Source organism: Anastrepha obliqua, chromosome 2 (genome assembly GCF_027943255.1).
Source record: "Anastrepha obliqua isolate idAnaObli1 chromosome 2, idAnaObli1_1.0, whole genome shotgun sequence".
Classification (NCBI taxonomy): domain Eukaryota; kingdom Metazoa; phylum Arthropoda; class Insecta; order Diptera; family Tephritidae; genus Anastrepha; species Anastrepha obliqua.
The window spans coordinates 71,904,690-71,928,757 of NC_072893.1; the positions used below are offsets into that span (position 1 = coordinate 71,904,690).

General features: G+C 36.2%; 3 protein-coding genes across 8 annotated transcripts in view; 1 reads left to right on the forward strand and 2 right to left on the reverse strand.

Annotated features, from left to right (window-relative positions):
• LOC129237198 (protein shifted) overlaps positions 1–6,648 on the reverse strand; it is a 56,496-nt gene extending 49,848 nt beyond the window's left edge. Inside the window, exon 1 of one of the 5 annotated variants that reach the window (XM_054871719.1) lies at positions 5,759–5,966. In XM_054871719.1, the coding sequence (XP_054727694.1) occupies positions 5,759–5,760 (2 nt within the window). In that variant the 5' untranslated portion in view covers positions 5,761–5,966. Of the gene's footprint in view, positions 1–5,758; positions 5,967–6,457 lie in introns of those variants that run through there. The other 4 variants (XM_054871717.1, XM_054871718.1, XM_054871715.1 and 1 more) reach the window with 4 other exon arrangements.
• Positions 6,649–16,201: 9,553 nt separating this feature from the next.
• Positions 16,202–20,016, reverse strand: LOC129237857 (melanoma-associated antigen D4). Of its 2 annotated transcripts, XM_054872817.1 has the most exons (6): positions 19,921–20,016; positions 17,215–17,402; positions 16,988–17,156; positions 16,748–16,904; positions 16,609–16,681; positions 16,202–16,544 (listed from the first exon to the last, which is right to left on the reverse strand). In XM_054872817.1, the coding sequence occupies exons 2-6, from the start codon at positions 17,383–17,385 to the stop codon at positions 16,455–16,457; spliced, it is 660 nt and encodes a 219-aa protein (XP_054728792.1). In that variant the 5' UTR covers positions 17,386–17,402; positions 19,921–20,016; the 3' UTR covers positions 16,202–16,454. The 2 variants fall into 2 exon arrangements, with proteins under 2 accessions (XP_054728792.1, XP_054728791.1); XM_054872816.1 differs by lacking the exon at positions 19,921–20,016 and having other exon boundaries at positions 16,203–16,544; positions 17,215–17,451.
• A 670-nt stretch (positions 20,017–20,686) lies between these two features.
• Positions 20,687–24,068, forward strand: part of LOC129237373 (guanine nucleotide-releasing factor 2) — an 84,418-nt gene continuing 81,036 nt past the window's right edge. The window contains exon 1 of the mRNA XM_054872071.1: positions 20,687–20,969. Within this exon, the coding sequence (XP_054728046.1) occupies positions 20,942–20,969 (28 nt within the window). The 5' untranslated portion in view covers positions 20,687–20,941. The remainder of the gene's footprint in view (positions 20,970–24,068) is intronic.

The window sequence follows — 24,068 nt, forward strand, 5'->3', positions numbered from 1 at the left end:
TAATTGTTTAAAAAAATTGAAATTTTTGAAAAAAATAATCCTTCGATCAGGCACGAGTTTTTTATGTTTTTCAAATGCAGTATGAATTTTATTGAAATTTACCAAGCGGTTTTTAAGTTACAGTGATCACCAGTTCAAAAAACATAATTTTGAGAAAATCGCATTTAAAGTTTTGCAATCGATTACCGGAGCGCCCGAGCGCCCTTTGTTAATTGTCGAATAACTCGAAAAGTTTTTGTCGGATTCACTTCAAATTTTCACACAATATTTCTAAGATATTATACTTTAATAAAATGCAAAAAAAATTAAATTTTTCGAAAATTCTGACTACCCCTAACCCCATAAATGTATTTACTATCGATATGGCAATATACATCAATTGGTATATTATAATTGTCACAACAACAAATTTCTTTTATTAAGCCGTTTTTATGTGGAACAATGCATTTCCGAATTCTGCTTTTAAAAGTATTCCCTGTGTTGAAAGCGCGCTCAACTTCCGCATTTGAATATGGCAATGACCAGATCCAAATTTGCCACATTTGTAAATGGATTCAGACTATCTGAGTCTTTATGTATGTATATGTACGTTTTAAAATGTATCTATTTTAGAGCACCTAAATTCGTACATTCTTGTAAATTCAGTGCTCGCACAGCTATAAAAACTAAACGATTTTTCGGGCGTTTTAATTTTCAAAAAGCACTTAATCTAGCGTTTAAAGCGCCAAGTTGGCAACTGTGCACTTTATTTCTTGGAGATTGAAAGCTCAGGCAGCCTAGAGCCCCCGAGTTACAAGCGCTGGTAGGAGCGTTGTTATAATAAGCAACCCCTGTGCGCTTTTAATTAATTATTTCATAATTCATAGGCTGTTTGAGAATTGAACACATATGAATGAAATTATCATTATTGTATTAGGTGATGTAAAAAGGTCTCAAACATTTTTCCTTTCATATCAACTATGAAATTATGTCCGATTAGGTTGTAGCAGCTGTCCACCATGAGACACACTCAGGTTCATAGCTCATTGTGAATGTGAATTTCTCAAAAATTTTAGAAGATCCCTGAGTTTCGCAGTGGGAGATCTTCCAACTCATTAAAAAATTGTCTACGTAAAGCAGTGGATCTTCATCTGTATAGAGTAGGACAGTGGCACGGAAGGTGAGAGATCATCTCCTTGTTGTTGTGGTTGTTGTAGCAGCATAAACATTCCCCGTGCATATACGAGGAATGCTGCTGAAGTGACAGTCCTTGGCCGGATATAAATTCGGGCCGTTCCGGTTGCGTAGAACCGACTGTCATGGAAACGACAGTTTCTGCCTGCTCACCTAGCCTCTGAACGTTTCTGTTATAATAAAAGTCCGTGTGCTAAGGGAAAGCTCATTTTGGCTTAGCTGGTATGCTATCTGTTTATTTATTTAGCTTTGTTCAGCATTGAGAGTAGGAAACAATTGTCGGAAGATTCTGCAGGTGAGTTCATGACGCCGTCATTTTTCAATTAAAAATATGTAGCTTACATGTTTATAGAGGTATACCAATGACATTTTCTATGCTCTCGTTACGAAGTGTGGTACCGAGTCTCGCTTTGCATTTTAATTAGCTTTATGCAAATAGTTGGGTGCCGCCGTAACCGAATGGGTTGGTGCGTGACTACCATTCGATAGTGCACAATTGCGAAATCGCGGGCTCGAAACACCAATTTACAGAATAAGTATTCTGATTTCTAATAGCGGTCGCCCCTCGGCCTGCAATGGCAAACTGCCGGGTGTATTTCTTCCATGAAGAAGCTTCTTATAAAAAAACAAAAAATATCTGTTATTCGGAGGAGGCATAAAAATTTCGGTCCGTCCATTTGTGGAAAACACCAAGACGCACGCCGCAAAAAGGAGGAGCAGTTCGGCCAAACACCAAAAAAAAAAATGGTGTAACCGTCAGTTATGTATATATAAATGTTTATAAATAACTTCCAACAGTTATCTAACTAATCTTAAATTTCTAGACAAGGGCCTTTCTGCATGCCATTCCCACTCGATGATTTCCTTGATTTTTTTTTTTCAATATTTTCGACGATTGCTTTTCAGAACGGAATCGTTGAAATCACCGCTTTGCTTTGGCATCCGATACTGAAGTGGGTCCATGAACAGCACAAATTTGTTAGGCCATCTGCTCCGACTCGTCACCTTGGTCGTAGTGGTACTGAAGAATGCGTAGCATTTCCTTGCCTTTTGCTTTTATTTTGGAATGCTGTAACGCACAACTGGCTGCGCCAAGCAACAAATTTTAAAAGAACCTTTTGAACTGTAAAGCTTCAGCTATATATCATTGTATATTACGGCCCGATACAATTTACATACGTACGTACGGTGTGTTTAAAAAGTAAGATGATTTATAAAAACCGAAATTTTCAAATAATTAAATAAATAATGATTTCAAAAACTATTTTTTCATTCACTCACTTCTATTTCGTCGCCTTGAAAGTATATATATATATACTATATAATATACTTGTGCTGACGCTTTTCCAGTTCGCGAAATTTCAAAAGGCATCATACTTCTTTAAACCCCTTGTATACTTACGCACAAATCTCATACATCGTTATTTACAACAAGACTTTAAAGCTTGACGACTGCAATGAAGTGAAACTGAACAATTCTATTGGAAAATTTGTGGGCACTGCAAAGAACCTAGGAATAACTTTTAATAGAAATCTGACTTGGGATATCCAAACCTATAGTGCAATAGGCAAAGTCTATGGTATGCTACGATCATTATGAACTACTCAGCACTTTACCCCAGTGAAATTTCCACTGCTTTGACCAAAGGCGTTCTTAAATAGGGGTAATCAAAATTTTCAAAAAATTGGACTTTTTGTTTTCTGCATTTTCTTAAAGTATAATACCTTAATATCTATTGTGTGAAAATTTGAAGTGAATCCGACAAATGCTTTTCGAGTTATTGAACAATTAACAAAGGGCGGTCGGGCGCTGCGGAGCGTTCTAGCTAGCAGCAGCTGCAAGCAACCGACATCTCGGGTTTTGTTGTTATGAATATCCATTTTAATGTATACATATAATAAGTATACCTAAATATATATATATAATCCCTACATATACGCTACTTTATATATTTACAATTTCTAGGTGGTACAAGTGCTGAAAAATATTTTTTTCCTAATATTTAATTCGTATAGGTTAGGTTGAAGCGATTGTCCTGTGGGACACACTCAGGCTCATAGCCCCTAAAACCAGTATGTGCTTTTCAAAAATTTTAGAAATCTCTGATTCCTGTAGAACTGAGATCTTCCAACTCATTAAAAAATTGATTACCCAGAATATTAAACCTGCGTCTGGATGGAGCAGGACAGTGGCACACTAGGTGCGAGATTGTCTCTTCCTCTTCCTCATCAAGACAACTTCTACAGAAGCCATGTGTTTGCACACCCATCCTTTGGGCGTGCCTACCTATTAGACAATGTCCCGTTATGACTGAATTCAGTGTGCTAAGACTGTGCTTATTTTGGCTTAACAAAGATTCTGTGCGTTTAGCATTGAGAGTCGGCCACAGTTGATGGGCGATTTTGCAGGTGGCTTCATTACTTCATCTTTCGTTTGCTTTCCTTACGATTTCTTCACGGATAAGCAGCTTACATGTCCGTAAGGGTATACCTATGTCATTGTCTATGTACTCATCCGTCAACTTGTTGCCAAGTCTCGCTAGTTCATCGGCTCTGCAGTTAGCCTCAATGTCAATAATTCGTATATAGCAAGTCTACATAAATTGATAGCAAAACTTTAAATGCGTTTTTCTCAAAACTATGTTCTTTGAACTGGTGATAACTGTAATTTAAAAACCGCTTGGTAGATCTCAATAAAATTTATACTGCTTTCGAAAAACATAAAAAACTCGTGCCTGATCGAAGGATTTTTTTTCAAAAATTTCGTTTTTTTATAGCAATTAATTATCGGGGTTTTTTCTCGAAAATTTGAATTGAAATTGAATTAATTTTGAAAAAAAAAGCTTCGATCAAGCACAAGATTATTTATTAATAAAACTAATTTATCTTGTCCGATTGATTTTAGATGAATCTCCAAGGACTAGTGATGATCACCTTTTCACATGCCCTCTAAAACCGACTCATATAACACCCCTCTCCCTCTGTACCCAACCCGTCGAAACAGCATGTTTCCTGGGCCTACCTTTAGATAAGCTAGACGAAGACGACAGGTGATATGCCCTACCCTGGCGAGGCTTCTATTACTGTCAACAAACAAACAAACAATCACAGCAAGGGACTTCTGGAAAAACGGGCTCCACACAAACAGCGATAACTTTTACAATTATTAAGTTTTTATGAAATTTTTCGAAAGTCAAGTTGAAATATGATGTTTTAATGTCATGTTTTTATTTTTGCAAAATAAAGCAATTGACTCGCAAAAAAAAATTATTGAAAATCATCATTTTTTCAGACCTCTGACTACCCCTAACCCCTTAAAACCAACGTTACTTTATGGTTGTGAACTGTACGCCGATTGTGAGAGTCTAGCAAGCTTCATGTCCTTTACAACAATAATGAGAGATACGTTTACGCCATGAGCACATATCCGCTTTTTCTAAACTAATAATTTCCATACCATTTAATAATTTGCTAAAGTTAAAATGTTTAACACTTCTGCACAAAGTCGTTACTTCTCAGGAGCCCAAATACCTTATGGACCGACTTCAATTTGTTAAATTGTCTCGATACCTTCACTTACTTAGTATGAAATACAGTTGCCTAGTAACATAACGCCAGTTCCTTGCCCTTGCGATCCATCTTTGGAACTTCCTACCATTACAAATCAAAATAATCAAAAGCACACCGCGCTTTAAAAGCGAACTGCTACATTAATTTGCTGCCAATAGTTGTTGATATGTACGTAAGAATATCTTTTATTCCCCCCTTTTCCCTTCTCTACTATTTCTATACCATCAAAATTTGAACATTCTTTATATTTAATGTCTTACAAAGTCCCTGTGCTAACTGCATACATATATACATAAGTACATTACCTTTAGGTGTACTTACAGTCACTCATAAGTTCAAACACCCTTAAATAACTTTTGGTTGTGTGTTTGATAAACAAATAAATAAAAAATAACAAATAAAGCGGAGCACATTTCGCACTTTTTAATTCAACATTAACAGGTGCCGAATAATAACCTGTTAAAATCAATCCTATGTGCCATAGTTCATAACAGCAATATAACATAGCAATGTTATTTGATAGAACTCAACAACTGCGCCCAATTTCCATTAGCACGCACCGAGCGTGTCAAGCATTAAAGCCGAATAATACATTAATACACTCCCAATTAAAAATCGATATATCAAACATGAAGCATACAGCCGATCAGAGGCCGATCTATTAATAAGTCAGATAACATATTTACTTATGCATGTGTGTGTATGTACATGTGCAAGTATGTGTGAGTGCGTATGTAGGCATCTACATAAAACTTTAGCGCTTATGGGGCTGTGTGCAGCCGGTTTGTAGCCGCAAATTTTGCTGAATTTATTAATTTTTTGCAATGTCTTTTTTTTTGTTTTTGTTCAGTGATTGTCAACAACGTAGTCACAATTTTTATGGCATTTTGCCTTTAAGTGTTTTTCAGTTATTTTTATGGCATATGTATAGTATGTACGTAAGTGTATAGATATGTATGTGTATATATGTTGGCGTACGAAGATCTATGTTTTTATTTACACATTTCCTACTCACATAAATTGAATGATAGCCGTTGAAATAAAATATACAGAAAAATCCGAGACGGAATTTAAAACTTGAGTATTAGAGATAAACAAATAACGAGACACTTAACTTGCGATGAAAAGCAAACGTTGTCAGCGCTTAATTAGCTTAGTTAGCTTAATTCTTTATTTTTGTTTTCTTATTTGTTTGCTGCTATTTATCGTAATACAGTTAATAACAATTCAAGTATTGAGCAAATAAGCTCCATTCTTCGCAATACTCCATACATGCGTATGTTTGTGTGTATGTAAATAAGTACATCCAGCAATATTTATGCGCGTATATGTATGTATGTATGTATCGCATAATACATGTATGTATATGCCCATTCAAAGATATACAGGATGTGTGCACATATTTTTTTAAGACCTGCCCAGATTGGCAAGTAAATTGCCAATAATAGCCAACACCACAGCAGCGAAGACACTTCACACACTCTTCACACAATACAAAAATTATAAAGCCACATCAGGCCATCATTCGACCCAGCACCGCGCGTTGTCACTTCTTGCACTCCGCCACACTCTTTGCACTCTTTATTTCGGTGCGACAAAACGCTTTCAACGCTACATCTTACAGCTAATGATGCTCCTTAAGCAGAGCCTTTTTTGTTTTAATTTTGCTTTTGCTTTCCAAGCAGAATTTCAACAACACACAAGTTCGAATTACCCGCTTCAAGTTTCGTTCTGCAAAATAGTTTCTTTTTTTTGTTTGTTTGTTTTGTTTTTTTGGCAACTTATCGGTGCGATCGATCGATGCGTCGATGCGATCAGCCTACGTTTACGTTCACACCACCTCGCATTCAAGCTAATACTGACTGTGACTTGACTGTGACTCTGATGCGCGTGTGCGAATGCGGCGGCGGCGGCGACTGCCTGACTGCTGTTGGTGGTGGCTGGTTGCGTTGTTGCTAGTAGTTGCCAGTTGTTGGTTGTTAGTTGCCTTATCCAACTCGATGTGTTCGCAGGAAGTTTGCTTCGATGATCTCAGACGATCGACGATGTTCAAACGGCATTGCTAGCCATTCGCATTGTGTTGGTTTGAAGCGCTGGGAGCGAAAGTGGTTGGTGTTGTTGGTTTGAAGATGATACCAAAATTGTATTTCTTTATACCCTACCAAGGAGAGTTTTGAGCCAAAGTTTGCAAAGGGCATGAAGAGAATTGAACAAAATCTACAAATTATTTCCCAATTAATTGAGTTTTAGCGATAATTATTACACAGTGCGACATCAAAAATCAAACCGCACCGGACCTTTTTTTTCTGAAAATATACCTATTCAATAGCAAAACCCTCGCTGGGTTTTTAAAAGTTAGCTCGATTTTTTTTTTTATTGCGTTTTGAAGTTTTCTATTTTCATGAGATTTTGGAGTTTTACCTGTACGCTAAATTTGACTTATAAATCGACCTTTGTTTGATTTAATCGATTTATTTTGTCATAGCTTGATGCAGAAATTTCGTACATGTACAAATAAACTTATTTTGAGAAGAACCTATATCTCAATACGCAATTTTGAATACCAAAATTTCGAAAAATTGTATGTTTTTACCATTTTTTACTGTAATTATGAAAATAATTTTATACGTAACCACCCGCTTTTTCCAAAATTGTGGTCCATATGTCGCTAAAAATTCACTTTCTTCACCAACATTTGGACTATTTTAGTCAACAATTGTCGACAGAATCAGATGAGCAAGGAGAGCGCTACCATCAAACTGCGATGCCATTTGAGTCAAGATACCGAGGAAAACGAGCTCCAGGTGCCATACTAGCCGAAATATGTTGGTGGAGTAAACATATTTTTCAATACGACCAGGAAGAAAATGAAGGAAAATGGAGTAACCAGGAGGAAAAAGAATATGAGGTAGAAGAAGAAGAGACAGGCATGGAATTCTTTACTGATGAATCTGATTACTCCGATAATGATGATGTTGAAATTCAATCATTGTCGAAAAGAGCTCGTCTCTAAGGTTTTAGTACGTAAAAATTCTTTATTTTAATAAAAAAAAAAAAAAAATTATAAGAATTCAAGTCTATATTCTTTTTACTTAATCTATTTAATATTTTTACCTACAGAGTTTTTAGATATTTAAAAAAAAATTTAAAGCAGAGTATAAAAAAATTATTTTTTTGAAGATAAATCTTGTTAAAAATTTATTTTTTTATAAAATAACAAACTTAAAGTTCAGTTTTATGTTTTATCTTATAAATGACTTTTTTAGTACATTTTGCAACATTTTTGCTAAAAGAAATAGTGAGAAATTTTAATTATTTTCATAATTACAGTAAAAAATGGTAAAAACATACAATTTTTCGAAATTTTGGTATTCAAAATTGCGTATTGAGATATAGGTTCTTCTCAAAATAAGTTTATTTGTACATGTACGAAATTTCTGCATCAAGCTATGACAAAATAAATCGATTCAATCAAACAAAGGTCGATTTATAAGTTAAATTTAGCTTACAGGTAAAACTCCAAAATCTCATGAAAATAGAAAACTTCAAAACGCAATAAAAAAAAAAATCGAGCTAACTTTTAAAAACCCAGCGAGGGTTTTGCTATTGAATAGGTATATTTTCAGAAAAAAAGGTCCGGTGCGGTTTGATTTTGATGACCCCAAAATTGTCGCACAGTGTTATTAAAGCGAGACTCGTAAGCCTTTGACTGATGTTTAGTCTGAGGTTTTTTACCAATTCGTGTGGTGTATCTTAATTTTTTTCCTATTAAGGGGTTATATACAGTTAGAAGGCCGAAAAAAAGCGAAATTTCCAGATTTTTTTTTATAGAAAACTTTTAAATTTTTTTATCTAAAAATTTGTACACTTTTATCTTTTAACTGAGTATTAGTAAAAATATTTATTTGGAAAGGAGCTACAGCTAATCTCCGGGAGCTCCTCTCAAAAAAGACGTTTTGCGGTGACCACTATATCTCTGAACTGGATCCTCTGAAATTAAAAAACCAAACAGATTTCGTTAAAGTAATGTTAAATCTAGTATTTAATCGAAGAAATAAGTAAAATAGATTTTTTTGACAAAATGGCGGTTTCTAAAAAAAATCTATTTTTGACCAAAATTTCGCCCTAATTGTTTATAAAAAAAAAACAATATTTATAGGTGAGATCAATTCTTCGATTAATTACCAAAAAATATATTTAAGAAACTCGTGCTAAAATTTGAGACTCATCAATTTAGCCGTTTTCGAGTAATGTTGGTCAACGACTTTGAAAACACTATTTTGAGAAAAACGCGTTTAAAGTTTGGAAAGTCTTTCAAGAACTCTGAAACGCCTTTTCGAATTTGCGTGTAAATTCGAAAATATTCACCGGAACCATATTAAATTTTCCGTGTGTATTCTTAAATATATGTATATTAGGGTGGTCCAAAAAAAATTTGTATGCTGCCGCCCCCCAAAATAGTAAAGAATGAAAAATAAAAAGACCCGTATTTTTTTTTTTTTTAATCAGACCATATTTAATGGTGCCGCCGGGGCTTTGAAATATCCCATGTATTTTGCATGGGAAAAAATACTTTTTCGTAGATTTCATGTAAAAACCTGGAAAATGAATATATTTTAACCGGATAACTCAGTTTCTCTTCATAATTGGTCAGGGAATAACAACCAATTATGAAATAATTAATTTTTTTTGTATTAACTATTTTCATAAAAGTAATATAAAATATTGTTTTTCGATTTTTTCTTAGATTTTCGTTTTATGGGGGCTTTTTGGGGTTCTATAAAAAATAGTTAATACAAAAAAATTAATTATTTCATAATTGGTTGTTATTCCCTGACCAATTATGAAGAGAAACTGAGGTATCCGGTTAAAATATATTCATTTTCCAGGTTTTTACATGAAATCTACGAAAAAGTATTTTTTCCCATGCAAAATACATGGGATATTTCAAAGCCCCGGCGGCACCATTAAATATGGTCTGATTAAAAAAAAAAAAAATACGGGTCTTTTTATTTTTCATTCTTTACCATTATGGGGGGCGGCAGCATAAAAATTTTAATATAAATTTTTTCCCATGCATTTTTGGACCACCCTAATGTATATATATACCATATATAATTGGCGCGTACACCCTTTTTGGGTGTTTGGCCGAGCTCCTCCTCCTATTTGTGGTGTGCGTCTTGATGTTGTTCCACAAATGGAGGGACCTACAGTTTCAAGCCGACTCCGAACGGCAAATATTTTTATGAGGAATTTTTTCATGGCAGAAATACACTCGGAGGTTTGCCATTGCATGCCGAGGGGCGACCGCTATTAGAAAAATGTTTTTATTAATTTTGGTTTCACCGAGATTCGAACCAACGTTCTCTCTGTGAATTTCGAATGGTAATCACGCACCAACCCATTCGACTACGGCGGCCGCCAAAAATATTAAATATTACATAATGTACATTAAGAAAAAATATATATAAACAAAAATCGATTTTTTGAAAGATCTAACTGTATATAACCCCTTAATATTCGTTTCTACGATTTTCGAACGAAAAGCTGTATTGTCTACATATTCAGTGACGATCGCTATGGGAAAACCGTTGTTCTACAATTTTAATGTGATGAGCGTAGCTTGGATCCAATTATTTTTAACTTTTCAACAAAGACGCGTTTTTCTACATTTAGGTAGAGGAAACAGTTGAGATAATACAAAATAAAATGTTGAGCTTTATATTTTTGTGCTTGATGCAACTTTTTTCATTCTATTCTCTTTTTTATATAATTTTTTTATTTCAGTCTGTTAGCAATGATTTTTACCATGATAAAATCATAGTAAGGTAGAACCCATGGAGGAATTATACAGTTGAAATAGTAAAAATAGTACTAAAGATTTGATGCTGCCTTATTGGAAGTGTATGCCTCTAAGATTTTCTAAAAAGGGGTTAAATGCAAGAAGTATACAGAATTGTTACCATTTTTGATGATTTTTTTTGTAATGCATATATTATACAGGGTTGGCCATATTAAACTGACCCATGTGATTATTAAAAAAATATGGAAAAAGAAACATTTTTTTGTGTTTCATTGTGAAAAACATTTAATTTAGTTCAAGGAGATTCGTTTACATCACTTTTTGAATATGATATCGCGCAAGTAATGTAGCGCGTAATGTGCCCGTTTTTCGGCGTTTTCCATAGTTTTGGCCAGCGTCTCGGCCGATATGGCGGCTATTTCCCGTCGGATATTGGCCTTAAGTGCGCCTAGTGTCTTTGGTTTGTTGACGTAAACCTTAGATTTCAAATTACAGTAAAAAGTTATAGGGTTACTCAATGGGTCAGTTTAATATGGCCAACCCTGTATATGATACTTAAGGGGCTACATACGTCAAGCAGTGCCAAAAATGCGCTAAAAGAAAAACTGTTTTTAGAAATAAATATAAAAAAATGTTATACATTGTTTATTAGTACTTAAACTTTATACAAAAATTTATTTTAATTTTTCTTTACAAAAATTAGTACTAAGTAATACTATAGAGAACTTTGGAACATTAAAAAAAAAACCCCATCAAAAATATTAAAAACTGTATGAGTCATTATGCAGACCGTGTCGGAAAAAGTAGTTTCAAGAAAAATGAGCTTAAACTCTCAAGTGCAAACGAAGGACAGCTACCATAAATTTGTATCTATGGGGAATTTTTACAATCGATTTCCACAGAAATACGATTGAACCTATAAGGAATAATAATCTGTAACAAAAACAAAATCGATTTATTGAAAAGTCTGGACGTATGTAACCCCTTAAGAATTATTTTATTTTTTAAAATTAAGCTAATTTAATGCATATGGGCATTCCCATCATGTTGAACGTGACCATCGTACATCTTAATTAGTCCTATAATTGGTGCTAAAACGTACTCTGTTCTAGGCTTCATTCGTCGCATTGTATCTGAATTTTCTGATCCGTATACCTATAAACTGCTATTTACAGCTCTTCGGCTTGTTCTCGCTTAAAGTATGATGTTGTCATTTGGAACCTTAAGACCAACTTTCGATAAATAGAATACAGGTTCTGGCATTCGAAGTGTAACTAATTTCAGACCGCTCGCGCCGCTGATTCACGGGCATCAGTTGTCTGTTAGTTGACTAAATGACAATCCAGAGTATTGTTTACAAGGGCGCGGAAGCATTGCACGGTTAAGCACTTCCTTTGCAATTGTCCAGCTTTAGCTAAAATCAGAGCAGATTTTCTAGGCAAATATTTTTTCAATTCTTTTACGGAACTGTCTGAGGTGGGGATGGGACTAATTCTGCGCTTTTATAAGAGCCACGAAATAGTTCCACGTAGAAAAATAAATGAGATTCCAAGTATCACAAGGGACCTGAAAGGTCTAAGTGAGTTGGTCGTATAGACTGACTACCACCCTAACCTAACCTAACCTAACCTACACATTGATCAGAATTCAAAATATGTCTGTAGATGACACGGTGGAGGGGAATTCCGAAGGTGTGGCCTGCATCTAACCGTTAGAGCCGGCTCTCAGTAATTTTGAAGCAGCCATCTGCTTTGCTGACGCAACGGGGGATGTGGCAGCACGACAAAATTGAGCTTATATTGGTGATATACGAAAAAATCAACATATCCTTCGCCGATGTTACTTCGTTACCATCTAAATAACAACGAATGATTAAAATAGTGTACAGGGTGCGACACTCGAGGTGTAACCAATTAAAAAGGCCACAAATTTAGTTTGGAAATTTAATTTCATTCAATTCAAGTAAAAAATGCGTGAAAATAATACAAAAATAGGAATCAATTTGCTTTTGCTCGATATGATTACTTTTTGCCTTGACTATGGGCTTTGAGAAGGTCCAGAAACGAACAGCAAGCTGCCCGAATGTGACTTGCAGGTATTTTGGACCTTGTTCTCCATTGTGTGGACGTTATGAAGTTCGGAACGATGTTTTTTAGCCATTCTTGGTTAACTCGAGCTTTGTGAGATGGCGACGAGTCCTGTTGAAACGTCCATATCCTGCTTTCCCGATATTATTTCGCATTTACCTTGACTACAGGCTCGATGAAAACGATTGGAGAGCGCCCATCTGCGGTTACTGCGGCCCAAACCATTACCTGTGGTGGATGCTGCCTCCTGGTGGCCAATCGATGACTCAAATTCTCGTATGAAGGGTGAGTGAAATAAATCCTATAACTTTGGCAGTTTACGAATTGCTCAATTTGAAAAAATGTCTCGTAAAAAAACGCAATGTTCGGAAATTGACTGCTTTCGGCCAAGCGAAGCAACTCCTTCGCCCTCTCAAGTCTGACTTGTTACTGCTTTGGTGTGAGATCATGCGCCTTTTGGATCTTGTAAGGCTTGACACCTGATCATTTTTCAGTATGCTCCTGATGGGGCGGATGCTACGGTCAGATATTTTCAGTTCTTTCGCCATTTGATTGGAACTTCGTCGGGGATTTCCCTCAAGTCGCCTCTTCACTTTTAAACCATTTCACGTGACGTTGCAGTGTTTTGATAACCACCTCCATGACGTTTCGCGATGCTACCAGTATCATTGTAACGAAAACTTTATTTACTGGACCCGGACTGTGTACATAGGAAATGAGCGCGCATAATACTGAAGTTGCTCTCACAATTTTGCTACAGCTGGCCAATCTTTGTAATCTATCATCCTTTTGTATTGGACAAATTGAACTTAATATTATGTACGGCATATCCACTTGATGCATTTCATTTCGTCAAACAACCGGATATCATTCCTGCAACAGTTCATACTATAAAATACGATCATTAGCCAATTGGCTACCTACAGTTGACATCCGGTTGAGTTCAAACTCCTAGGATAACTTATTCTTTAAGCCAGTTAGGAGCGTTTCCTATTCTCCTTGGAAGTCAATACACTACTGCATTCGCTTAAACCAATTTTTAAAGCACATTTGCCTCTCCGAAGCGGATACCTAGCCAGCTTCAACAGCTTCTGTGGGAATTGAAAAACGTTGACTCTGAATTTTATTTCTAATGTTCGGAAACAAAATCAAGGCTGTAAGGCGGATGCCCCATTAATTCGATATTTTGTGTGAGCCTAGCTCGCATTGTCTTGGTGAGGGACGATTCATCTTCACCGGTTGGTTTTCTTCAATATTCTGAGAACTTGTGGCAAGCAAACGGTTGTGAACTACTCAGAATTGATTGCTTTAAGTTTTTCTACTGGTACAGTTGCAATATGACTAGATTTTCTGAGAAAAGATGCAACGATTTGCTTTGAGGTGCTTCTTCGGGGGACAAATTTTATTGAATTAAACCTGTCTTGGAATACCCATACTCATACAATCAATTGCTCTTTGTTTTTTGCTTGTTCATATACATAGTTCCAAGATTCGTCACCAGTTACGTGTCACTGTTGACTTTCTTCAACAATTCTTTACACCAATCGACGCGAGCTCGTTTTTTGGGCAATTGTTCAATTATGCGGTATCCAACGAGAACAAATATTTTTGACAACCAAATCTTCAAGCTCTATTGAATGCAAGCTGATTCCACTAATACCCGAGGATGGCTCCATCTCGTGATATATCACATGACGATCTTGCGTTATCAATTGACGCACAGCATCTGGCACAACCGTTTTTGGATGGCCTTCACGAAATTCATCGGGCAAGGATCGACAGCAACGTTGGAACTCGTTGTACCAGCGTTTCACTGTGGCTAAGTGTGGTGCTTCAACGCCAAGAGTCGAAGTAAGTTCATTAATGCACTCCCGTCCCGATAATCCCCGTTGAAAATCGTAATCAATCATCGGAGGAAAATTTTCACGAGTTAATTCCAACTTTTACGTGAAAGGAGAATCGTAGGAGAATAAGGAGCTCGGCGATATTAGCGGCATTTCGAAAGTTTTTTCTGGCTAAGTCCGTTGCGCTCTACAAGTCTCCCTTTTAGAAATTAAAGCAGTACTATCAAGTGCAGGACAGCCATTCGCCTTGTAAATTACCAATATAGGGTAGTGCAGTTTTATGCCGCCTCCGAGCGGCAAATAATTCTTAGAGGATTACTCTCAGAGGATTACCATTATTACTCTTTCTTCTGGATAATTTATCCATCGTTGGAAGGTGGCTTCCCTCACTTCTATATGCAGGATTGATGTCTCTAATTACAGGCTGCTAATGAACAATCTGCACTAAATTTTGAAAAAGTAGTAGTTAGTAAATCATAGAGGACATCCATCAACGCGGCTTCATTTACGATGGTTCCACAGTTACCAATTTAGCGATTTTTTCAGAATATTGTGTCTCGGAGTTTGAAAGCGTGTTTAAAGTTGATTTCTGAAAGGAGCTCGACAATGTAACACAAGCTATTTTGTTACTTGAACTGCTGTGTTGCAGTAACGCTCTGTTCAAATTACAAATTTTAAATCCCTTCATTTATCAAACCAGAAGATACATAGTAGCGTTTAATTTCCAACAATCAGTATGATTCCATGTCCGGTAGATTCATTGTGTCAAATCTTGCGTTTTTCTGATTTTCGTATGTTGGCTTCTAACAAACGTCTTCAAGTCGATTCAAGTTTTGATTTCAATTCAAAATTTTTATACTGAATAAAATCCTACCAACTTGTGCCCCAATGCCTTCATAGCGGCGCGCCGGGTTCCAACAGGCAGCATCATAAGCCCCTTGCTATTTGTTATTATGTCGCTGATAAAATCGACTTATTTTACTAGCTCAAAATTTATTTTATATGCAGATGATTTCAAAATATTTTCAACCACTTCAAACTCCCTGAAGATCCCAGCTGAGCTGGATAATGTCTCTGGTTTTGAACCAATGGTATACAGCTGTGTAAATCGTTTCCACGACAGTCGGTTCTACGTTACCGAAACGACCCGGATTTATATCCGGCCAAGGACTGTCACTCCAGCAGCATTCACCGTATGTAAGTATGGGGAATGTTTATGCTGCTACAACAACAACAACAGCTATGTAAATCTAAACAGGTGTTTTCACTTATCATTCTCCAAAGCACGTGTCGCTCTCCTCATTCCTTATTGCATTGACGGCACTCGATTATCCGCTCTTTATGAGATAACTGACTTTGATGGGATTTTCGACTCAAGATTTTCATTTAATACTCATCTAAGCTACACCATTTCCAAGCTTCATTCCGTGCTTTCTTTTCTACGTGTCCGTTTTAGCTCCAATTTCACAGATCCCTATACTCTTAAGCTATTATTGACGTCACTCTACGCGTCAAACTGGAATATGTTCTTTTTGAACTGGAGACCTTATCACGAAGGCCATCTTTACAAGGATCGACATTTGCACGTTTTAAGCTTCACTAGTTGAATTGCCCCCCAATGCCATCACACAGAGTTAGATGTAAGGTAATCAGCTTAAAACATCCAATATATTACAATGATCCAATTCGGATTTACTTATCTAAATGGGCATAAATAAAAATGTGCTATGTGAATTGTAATACAGAAGCAAGACAAATTTTGACTGAAGCCTCGTGGATTCAAAATCAACGTAGACTTTTTTAAGTAACTTACATGCAACGAAATTAATTAATATTTTGAAAAACCGTTTGGAATTTAATTGTAACTAACGATAAGAAATTTAATATACGTACGAAAAATCGAGGAAAATTTTATAACTACCTCATGTACAAAGTTTACAACTTAACAAGCTTATCTTAACATAATGATTTTTAATTTTAGCCAACAACCATAGTTTCCTCATCATTATCATCGCAGCAGCATTTGTTATACACAGCAACAAATTCTCGAGCCTCTTTTCCAAGAATCTGAAAAATAAAATTTGAAATGTTTTAACACATTTTTATTTAACGAACAATTTAAAATTTCTACCTCAGCAGTATGTTCTAAAACCGCTTTCGCAGGGAATTCGACAGTTGCGCGATAACCCCAAGAATATAGATACCTACAAACAGGGACGAAAAATTTATGTAGACACTACAAATCAAATTACAAATATTATTATTCCGACCTTGTCTCCAAATCTGTATCAGTATCAGATTTTTCGCGCTTTAGATACAATTGCTTAACAAACGTGTCACCTATAAGTTTCTTTAGATTTCCTTGAAAATACGAGTGCTCTTCATCAACATCAATACGCAGGCCCTTAAGAAAATCGAACAGCTGCTCTGCAGAGTAGAAATGTTCTTTAATTATCTAGCTTATCTCTTTTTACTTAGCAAACATTGATGATTTTAGTTAATTTACCAACCTTCATCTACGCGACAATCTTTCATCAGCAGGTAAGACAGTATAACAAATAACAGGGTTAAATGACAACACTGTTCTTCGTCATACTCTGCCGTAGAAGATGAGGTCAGCTCGGAGTAGCAAATATACTTTCTCGTGCCCGGCACCTTCTGCACAATGATGCCATACACCTGTCCATTCCAAAATTCTATTATATTGTAAACAAATTTATTCAAACATTTTGTTTACCTTTTTTAAGGATTCAATCACAAGTGGAAGACATTGCTTGAACAACGCTTTGTCTTTACCCAGTATTTCGAGCATATCTTCTTCTTTGATAGGTATTTTATTTTCCACATTATTGATCACTAAAGCAATTAGAGCATTACGACAATGTACAAGCTTATTTTCTGAATCCATCTGTGCAAAGTAAACAACTTGAAGGAATTGAAAAAGCGCCAATGAAATTGAAATTGTTGAAGTAAACAGTTGGTAATGACAAAGTCATAAATCGATTAGCATAATTCGAATATCGATAACTTCTTATGTATAACAGGTATTCACACACATTTTTTTATAATACGTTCACATTGCATTAATCACCTATAAATCCACCAAATTAATCTTCCCGTTCACATGAGGCAGATTACCTGCAACATCTACAATCAGCTCTCAATGGAAATTATTTTGGTTGAGTACTTCGGTGTTTTTGGTTTCTTTAATTATTATTAATGATATGAAGAAAATACAAGTAGAAGGAATAGCTAATTTGACTGCGCAATTGGCTGCTAATAATAAACAGTTGGAGGAAATCCGTGTACGACGTTTACTGAGGTTGCAAAAAATTATGGCAGTAATACTCATTAGAAGTTCTATATTACATTTTATAATAAGTAAAACGAGGACAAAACGTTTATGGACACACGTTTTTTTCTATATGTTTGTGTTTAAAGACCTGTTTTCTTCGCCGACATTCATTTCATTTAGTTTTTTCTTTGATGTTTTTCCTTACATTCGTAATAAGAATTATCGATAACACAGAAAATACAGGGTTGTATGTCAATAAGTATCGTTATTATCTAGGACTATTTTATAATCTCAAATTTGGGGACAGAAATTTTGTATGGGATATCGCGCTTTTTAATCACGGATTTTCAGTAAAGCGCGAAAAAGTAGATCATCTGCTCATATGTAAACGTATTATTACCAATATTTTATGTCTAAATCCGAATAAACACTTCATAGATATGGAAATCAGAAATCAGCGGCAGTGTTAATGAATTTCGTTGAAAATATTCTTTACAGCATTATTAGACCTGCTACCTCGTTAAATCAGAAAGTTTATTAAAACAAAACACACCGCAGTAGTTCAACGAGCTCGGTGTAAGAACCACTTATTAAAATAAAATAAAAAGCATCATCTTGGCCTTACAGTCCAGGGTGGATTAATGCCTCCTTTACAATACCCCTCTATTCCTCTCAACAGTCCGCATTCGCTCTAGGTTGTGAGATTCTCATCTTTCCTATATCGTCTTCTACGTCTTGCAACCATCATCACCTTGGCCGATCTCTCCTTTTTGTTCCTTCAGGGTTTGCTTCAAATACTTTTTTGGTCGTTATTTCGCTGCTGGTTCTCAAAACGTGTCCATACCATTATAATCTTTGGGATCTAATAAACCGCGTTGGTCCATATCACTAATTCTTATTCGAATGTGCAAATTTACCATTCGTTGATATCTGAATTTTAGGTTAGGTTAGACAAGTTGCTTGTCTAAACAAGCCCATGGAGGCTCTAAGCCCTTTTCATACCTGCATTTGATTTCCATCCCCTAACTAAGTTGCTTAAACTGCTTCAAACTTTCTTAGAGGGTAACTTATCCCTCCAGTAAGACATTTTACAAATTTTCGAGGTCTCAAAAACAAAAAAAAAAATAATCGGCAAGATATTTAGTACGGCTTGTTTTGGTTTTGCCCATGAGAGTATTTTTGATTTATTAGAACCAATCAGCCATTTGAGTTTGAATTATATTTAAGCCCTGGCACATTTCCCTGCCCAAGTACAATGCAAATGTCAGCGTAAAAAAAAAATGTTACAATCAGAGCTACGCCGCAACCGAATAATTGCCTATGTGAGCTACTTCACTGGCGTCAACTCAACTAATAAATCTTTCAAATCATGAAATTGGCCATATAAAATTTTAAGAGCGAATTACTCCATTTGCAGCATCTATTATTTCGTGATTCGCAAGGTAATTGAGACTGAATCAGATAGTTATTTCTTTATAATTTTTATCGGAAAGTTATTGACAAACCAAAACAAAATTCCAAACGTTGAATAATAACCAGAAAAGTTAAATTTTAATAATACAAGTAAAAATGGTATTGCGAAAAATTATTACGTATAGGAGGACGCTGAACCCCTCAAGATATGTGAGAGAAACCAAATTGTTTTCTAAGGAGCTGTTCCAACTTCATGAAGAGTGGTTGCAGCTAATGACGCAACTGTGTTCTAAGAACTGTGAAGTTATCATTTAGTTTTGAAAGTTTTCCCTGGAAGAAAGTTAGACATTTTTAAAGTTTATAGGAACTTGTGAATGTTAAAGAAAAAATATTTTATTACAAATATTTTAGGATCGAACTCATTCTGCCAGCACGTTGATGGGGTTTGTTTTAAAAATAAACAAATTGTGAAGTAAACTACAATAAAATATTAGTTTCAGCTTACTTCTTTATCCATAACCGATATTCACAGCAAATAATAACAATTGAAATAAAAGAAAAGTAACTGTAAGGAGTGCTGCCAAAGTGTTTTACGGATGCGCCATGGAAACAGGATAATGGTGCCCACATTAACTGGTGATATTGTAGTCCCTGTCTGTTGCCCGTGAGATACATAAAACTGTTCAAAACTTGTGCCCGTAGAAACCCGCTGCTTTCGTTTGGTTACATACTTACACTATACATCGGTTTGTGTTTTGTGGTATCGCCCCGACGTTGCCATTGAATTTTTGCATGCATACTTTTACACACATCCACACATATGTACATACTTTTACGGAACATTCAAAATGTTGCATTTACCCACATAATTCGCGAATTACTTAGAGCAGAAAGCAAGTTACGTGGCGCGTAATCATAACTTAATGTTGTATGTAGGCGAACCGTTATTCCTATATATTACCCAATGTTCTTTAATCGAATATCTTGTCCTATCGATAACATTTTTGTGATTTATCAAAAACACGGTAGGTGCTCCAAGGCACGCGAATGTAAACAAAAAAAATTATAATTGGGATTGTTTTGCTTAGCGCTTGTATAACGTATTTAGAAGGAATTTTAATTAAAAACAACAATAGATTTTGGTATATAAATATGTTTCCATTCAAGAGAATTGAATTAAAGCGTCCACTTCACAGAATATAGACTTTTTCCAGAGAAGATAAATGTCGAGAACCTTGATTAACCAGAGAACGTTTGTTTACGAATGTAGGAATGTTGAAAACGTCAAAACACCAGTGCTGACATCTAGCGGCAAAAATATCACACAAACGGAGGAATACAAAGAGAGCAGCCGGCGCTCTCGCAAAACAAGGGGAAGCAGCAACAATCCAACACACACATTCGCTGTGAACAATTTAGCTACGCACACACAATAACAGCGACAGCGGCAGAAGCAGCAGTTGAAGCAGCCCGCAGTGCAATTGCCTGAGAAAAGTGAGTGAGTCCCTAAAGAAATGCAAAGAAGTCAAAGTGTGTTCAAAGTTAAAAAATACGCTGAACGTAAATTTGGAGAAAAAAAAATCGCGCGTGTGTATTGAAAAATGTGCAATTGCAATAAGAAAAGTGATATAAAAGTTTAAACAAAAGCAGTATTATATATTCCTTAATATGTAAAGCATAAACAGAAGGAATTTGGTGAAACTAAAAAAGTAGCAGTGTCAGCAAAGTTCCTTTGCAAAGAGGATTGGAAAGGAAAATGAACATGAATGCCCTGCAAAAAGTCGGTAAGTAGAGACTGCGAATGATGTGAAATACATATGTAAATATGTTCCTGAAATATTGTGCAGCTTGTGCAAAATACATTTTAAGCTCCTAGCCGGAATTACTATTGTAAAGTTCACGACCAAAATATGCGGACAGCGACATATGTATGTAAATGTAAATGTCGAAAAACCCATAGCACCCGCACCTAATGGCATTCAATACACATCATATCCATTGTCAGTTCTCCAAAAAAGTTTTCGTTGCAGTTTAAGTCAACCACAGACCAGCGCCCTGCTCGGAACGTGAATCATCGTAAAAGGTTTCGACTATCACAAATGTGGCTTGCTGATGCGTTTGTAGCATCGAAATCTGCACGTTTTACGCATATGGAATATTTTCCCATTGGATTCTCTTTCGAGTGTGTATTTTTATCAACAAGTTTATTTTTAACATTCGGGAGGTGTAAAATGATTGTGTGTGTACACTCTAATGATTTGCTATGCTTGTTGCCCCATTCGCGTGCAGCTCAAGAAAGCTATTTGCTGCGAGCATCCGCCCGCATACTCACAGAGTAGGAAAGTATTGTGTATATTCGTCTTAGCTGCAATAGTGAACACCACCATCCTCGGCAAATAGGCGCCTCACTCTACCCAAATTCCTCTGTGGCATTGCATTCGTTTCCAACAACGCTGCACACTGCTGTATGTATCCGCTTTGGTGTGCAAAGTCGTCTTTGCGTTGCGGCTGCAGGTTTGTATAACCATAGATCACCAAGTAGTACGAAGAAAAAGCAGCAGACGTTGCTGCGGCGTACTTCCTCTGAACGCATCGCTGCCTTTGCCCCGTGTGACCGTTATGCAGTTGCTGGAGCATAGCACTAAGTGCAAGTACAAGTCATATTACTCGGTTTCCACCTCAAGTTTAAATGCTGCAAAATATTTCTAGAAAAAAAAAATGCCGTTAACTAGCTTTTTATTTACGTACATTTGATAGCTATCCATTTGGGTAGACTTTTATAGCAATATGAGGCACATTGAATCGAATGCTGTGACCAGCTGATTAGCTAACTCAAAAACGGTGTAAAAAACGCGCTACGCTTTCTCAGCCTAGACATCCGGATTTAGATACATACAGAGGCAGAATGGTTAACCCAGTCTGATGATACATTATATATGTATATAGGGTGATCAATCATGAGGTGCTTTTTTCAATAGTTAAAAAAAAACAAAAATGTAAATTATGTTCAAAACCTTTATTTATCATTTGAAAGGACATTCTTTGACATTTACTTTTTGAATATGACTTCATTCAAATGTTGGCCGCAACTACGCTTAAGGTGGTCCATTCTGAAGGTCCAATTTTCAATCACTCGTTCGAGCATTTCGTGAATAACACCATTAAGCCAGAAATGCGCCTCATCGCTGAACAAAATTTTGCTCGAAAACAGCGGATCTTCTTCAAACGCTGATTTTCATAATACATTTGAACAATTTGTAGACGTTGTTGCGGTGTGAGTCTTTCCATGATGAAATGCCAAACGCTGTTCAACAAATCCAGGATGACAGTTTGCCACAACTCGCGCGCGATCTGTAAAAAAAACGCAAATGAAAAAAACTCCTCTTAATTGATCACCCTATACATATATATACATATGTATATATAATTGGCGCTTACACCCTTTCTGGGTGCTTGGCCGAGCTTCTCCTCTTATTTGTGGTGTGCGTCTTGACAAATGGAGGGACCTACAGTTTCAAGGCAACTCCGAACGGCAGATATTTTTTTTATGAGGAGCTGTTACATGGCAGAAATACACTGGTTTGCATTGTCTGCCGAGGGGCGACCGTTATTATACATTTTTGTTTTTGGTTTTTCACCGAGATTCGAACCAACGTTCTCTGAATTACGAATGGTGGTCTCGCTACGGCGGCCGCCAATACATACGATGTATACGCATGGCCTGTAAAAGCCCCGTGCATTAAAAAAAAAAACATGTTTTATTTTGCCCAAACTTAGCTTTATTCATAATTTCCACCAATGCAATCCAACTTTTCCATGCTCCGTTTTTAGAACGATTTATCTTTTACCTCAAAATAGGCCCTAGTTTCAGCGATAACCTCATTCAACTTCATTCGAACGAAATTTCTTACTGGCGAGCAGTTTGTTTTTTTGGGTCTGCGGACATCCAGTATTCGCTGGGAGCCAAATCTGGCGATGTGGGAGCAATTCTAAGTTCAATTCATGTAATTCTGCCATTGTTTTGATTGACTTGTGACACGGCGCGCTGTCTTGTTGAAACACAATTTTTTTCTTTGCCGCATGCGGACGTTTTTTTGCGATGTAATACTCACAGTTGATGGTATTTCCCTTCTCAAGATAGTCGATGAATATTTTACCACACATATCCCAAAATACTGAGATCATAAACTTTCCAGCCGATTGTTGTGCTTTCGTGCGCTTTGGACGAGTCCCAGCAATAGCTGTCCACTCAGACGGCGATCCCTTTGATTGCGGAGTGAAGTGATGGGTCCATATTTCCGTTGTCACATGGCGTCACAAAAGTAGTGTCACTCTTAGAACAATAACTTACGAACTAACTACTAATAGAATATCACGAGATTTTAACAGCTGTCTATATAATGTTATTATTAACTGGAAAAGGCCCGGGACTTTTCGACCAATGTGTTACTCCTATGAAACACTCAGTTGCACAGTTTTTTTCGTCAAATATAGAATTTTTTATGACAATCAAATTTCGGACCTATTTTTCACAGACACAAAGGTTAGACGAGTTTTAGTGTGCTCGACGATTTCCTGTTATCAAGATCTTGCTATCCGTAATTTTCCTTCAATCACCATACCAACCTGACTTGGTCTCTTGTTCTCAAATCAGAAAATATCTTTGAAAAGACTTACATTTGCCACTATTATGAAGCTAAAATCCGAATTATTAGAAGAGCTCGGGCCATACCAAAGCGCTTTCCGGTCAGAAAGTGTGTATTATATCTGAGTTTGAATACTTTAAAGGGGACAAAATACATTCAAAATATATACCACATATTTGGCCTCCTTAAAAGTTTCCCCGGGCAAGTTTGATGCGGCTCAAAGTTCTCGTTGATTTT

Bases quoted from the DNA above. Each gene is read 5' to 3' on its own strand.
- LOC129237857 (XM_054872817.1), bottom strand. From the start codon at position 17,385: ATGGATTCAGAAAATAAGCTTGTACATTGTCGTAATGCTCTAATTGCT. The intron at 17,157-17,214 runs GTAAACAAAATG...TGGAATGGACAG, and splicing joins TGATTGAATCCTTAAAAAAG to GTGTATGGCATCATTGTGCA. The intron at 16,545-16,608 runs GTAGAAATTTTA...TTTATTTTTCAG, and splicing joins TTTTAGAACATACTGCTGAG to ATTCTTGGAAAAGAGGCTCG.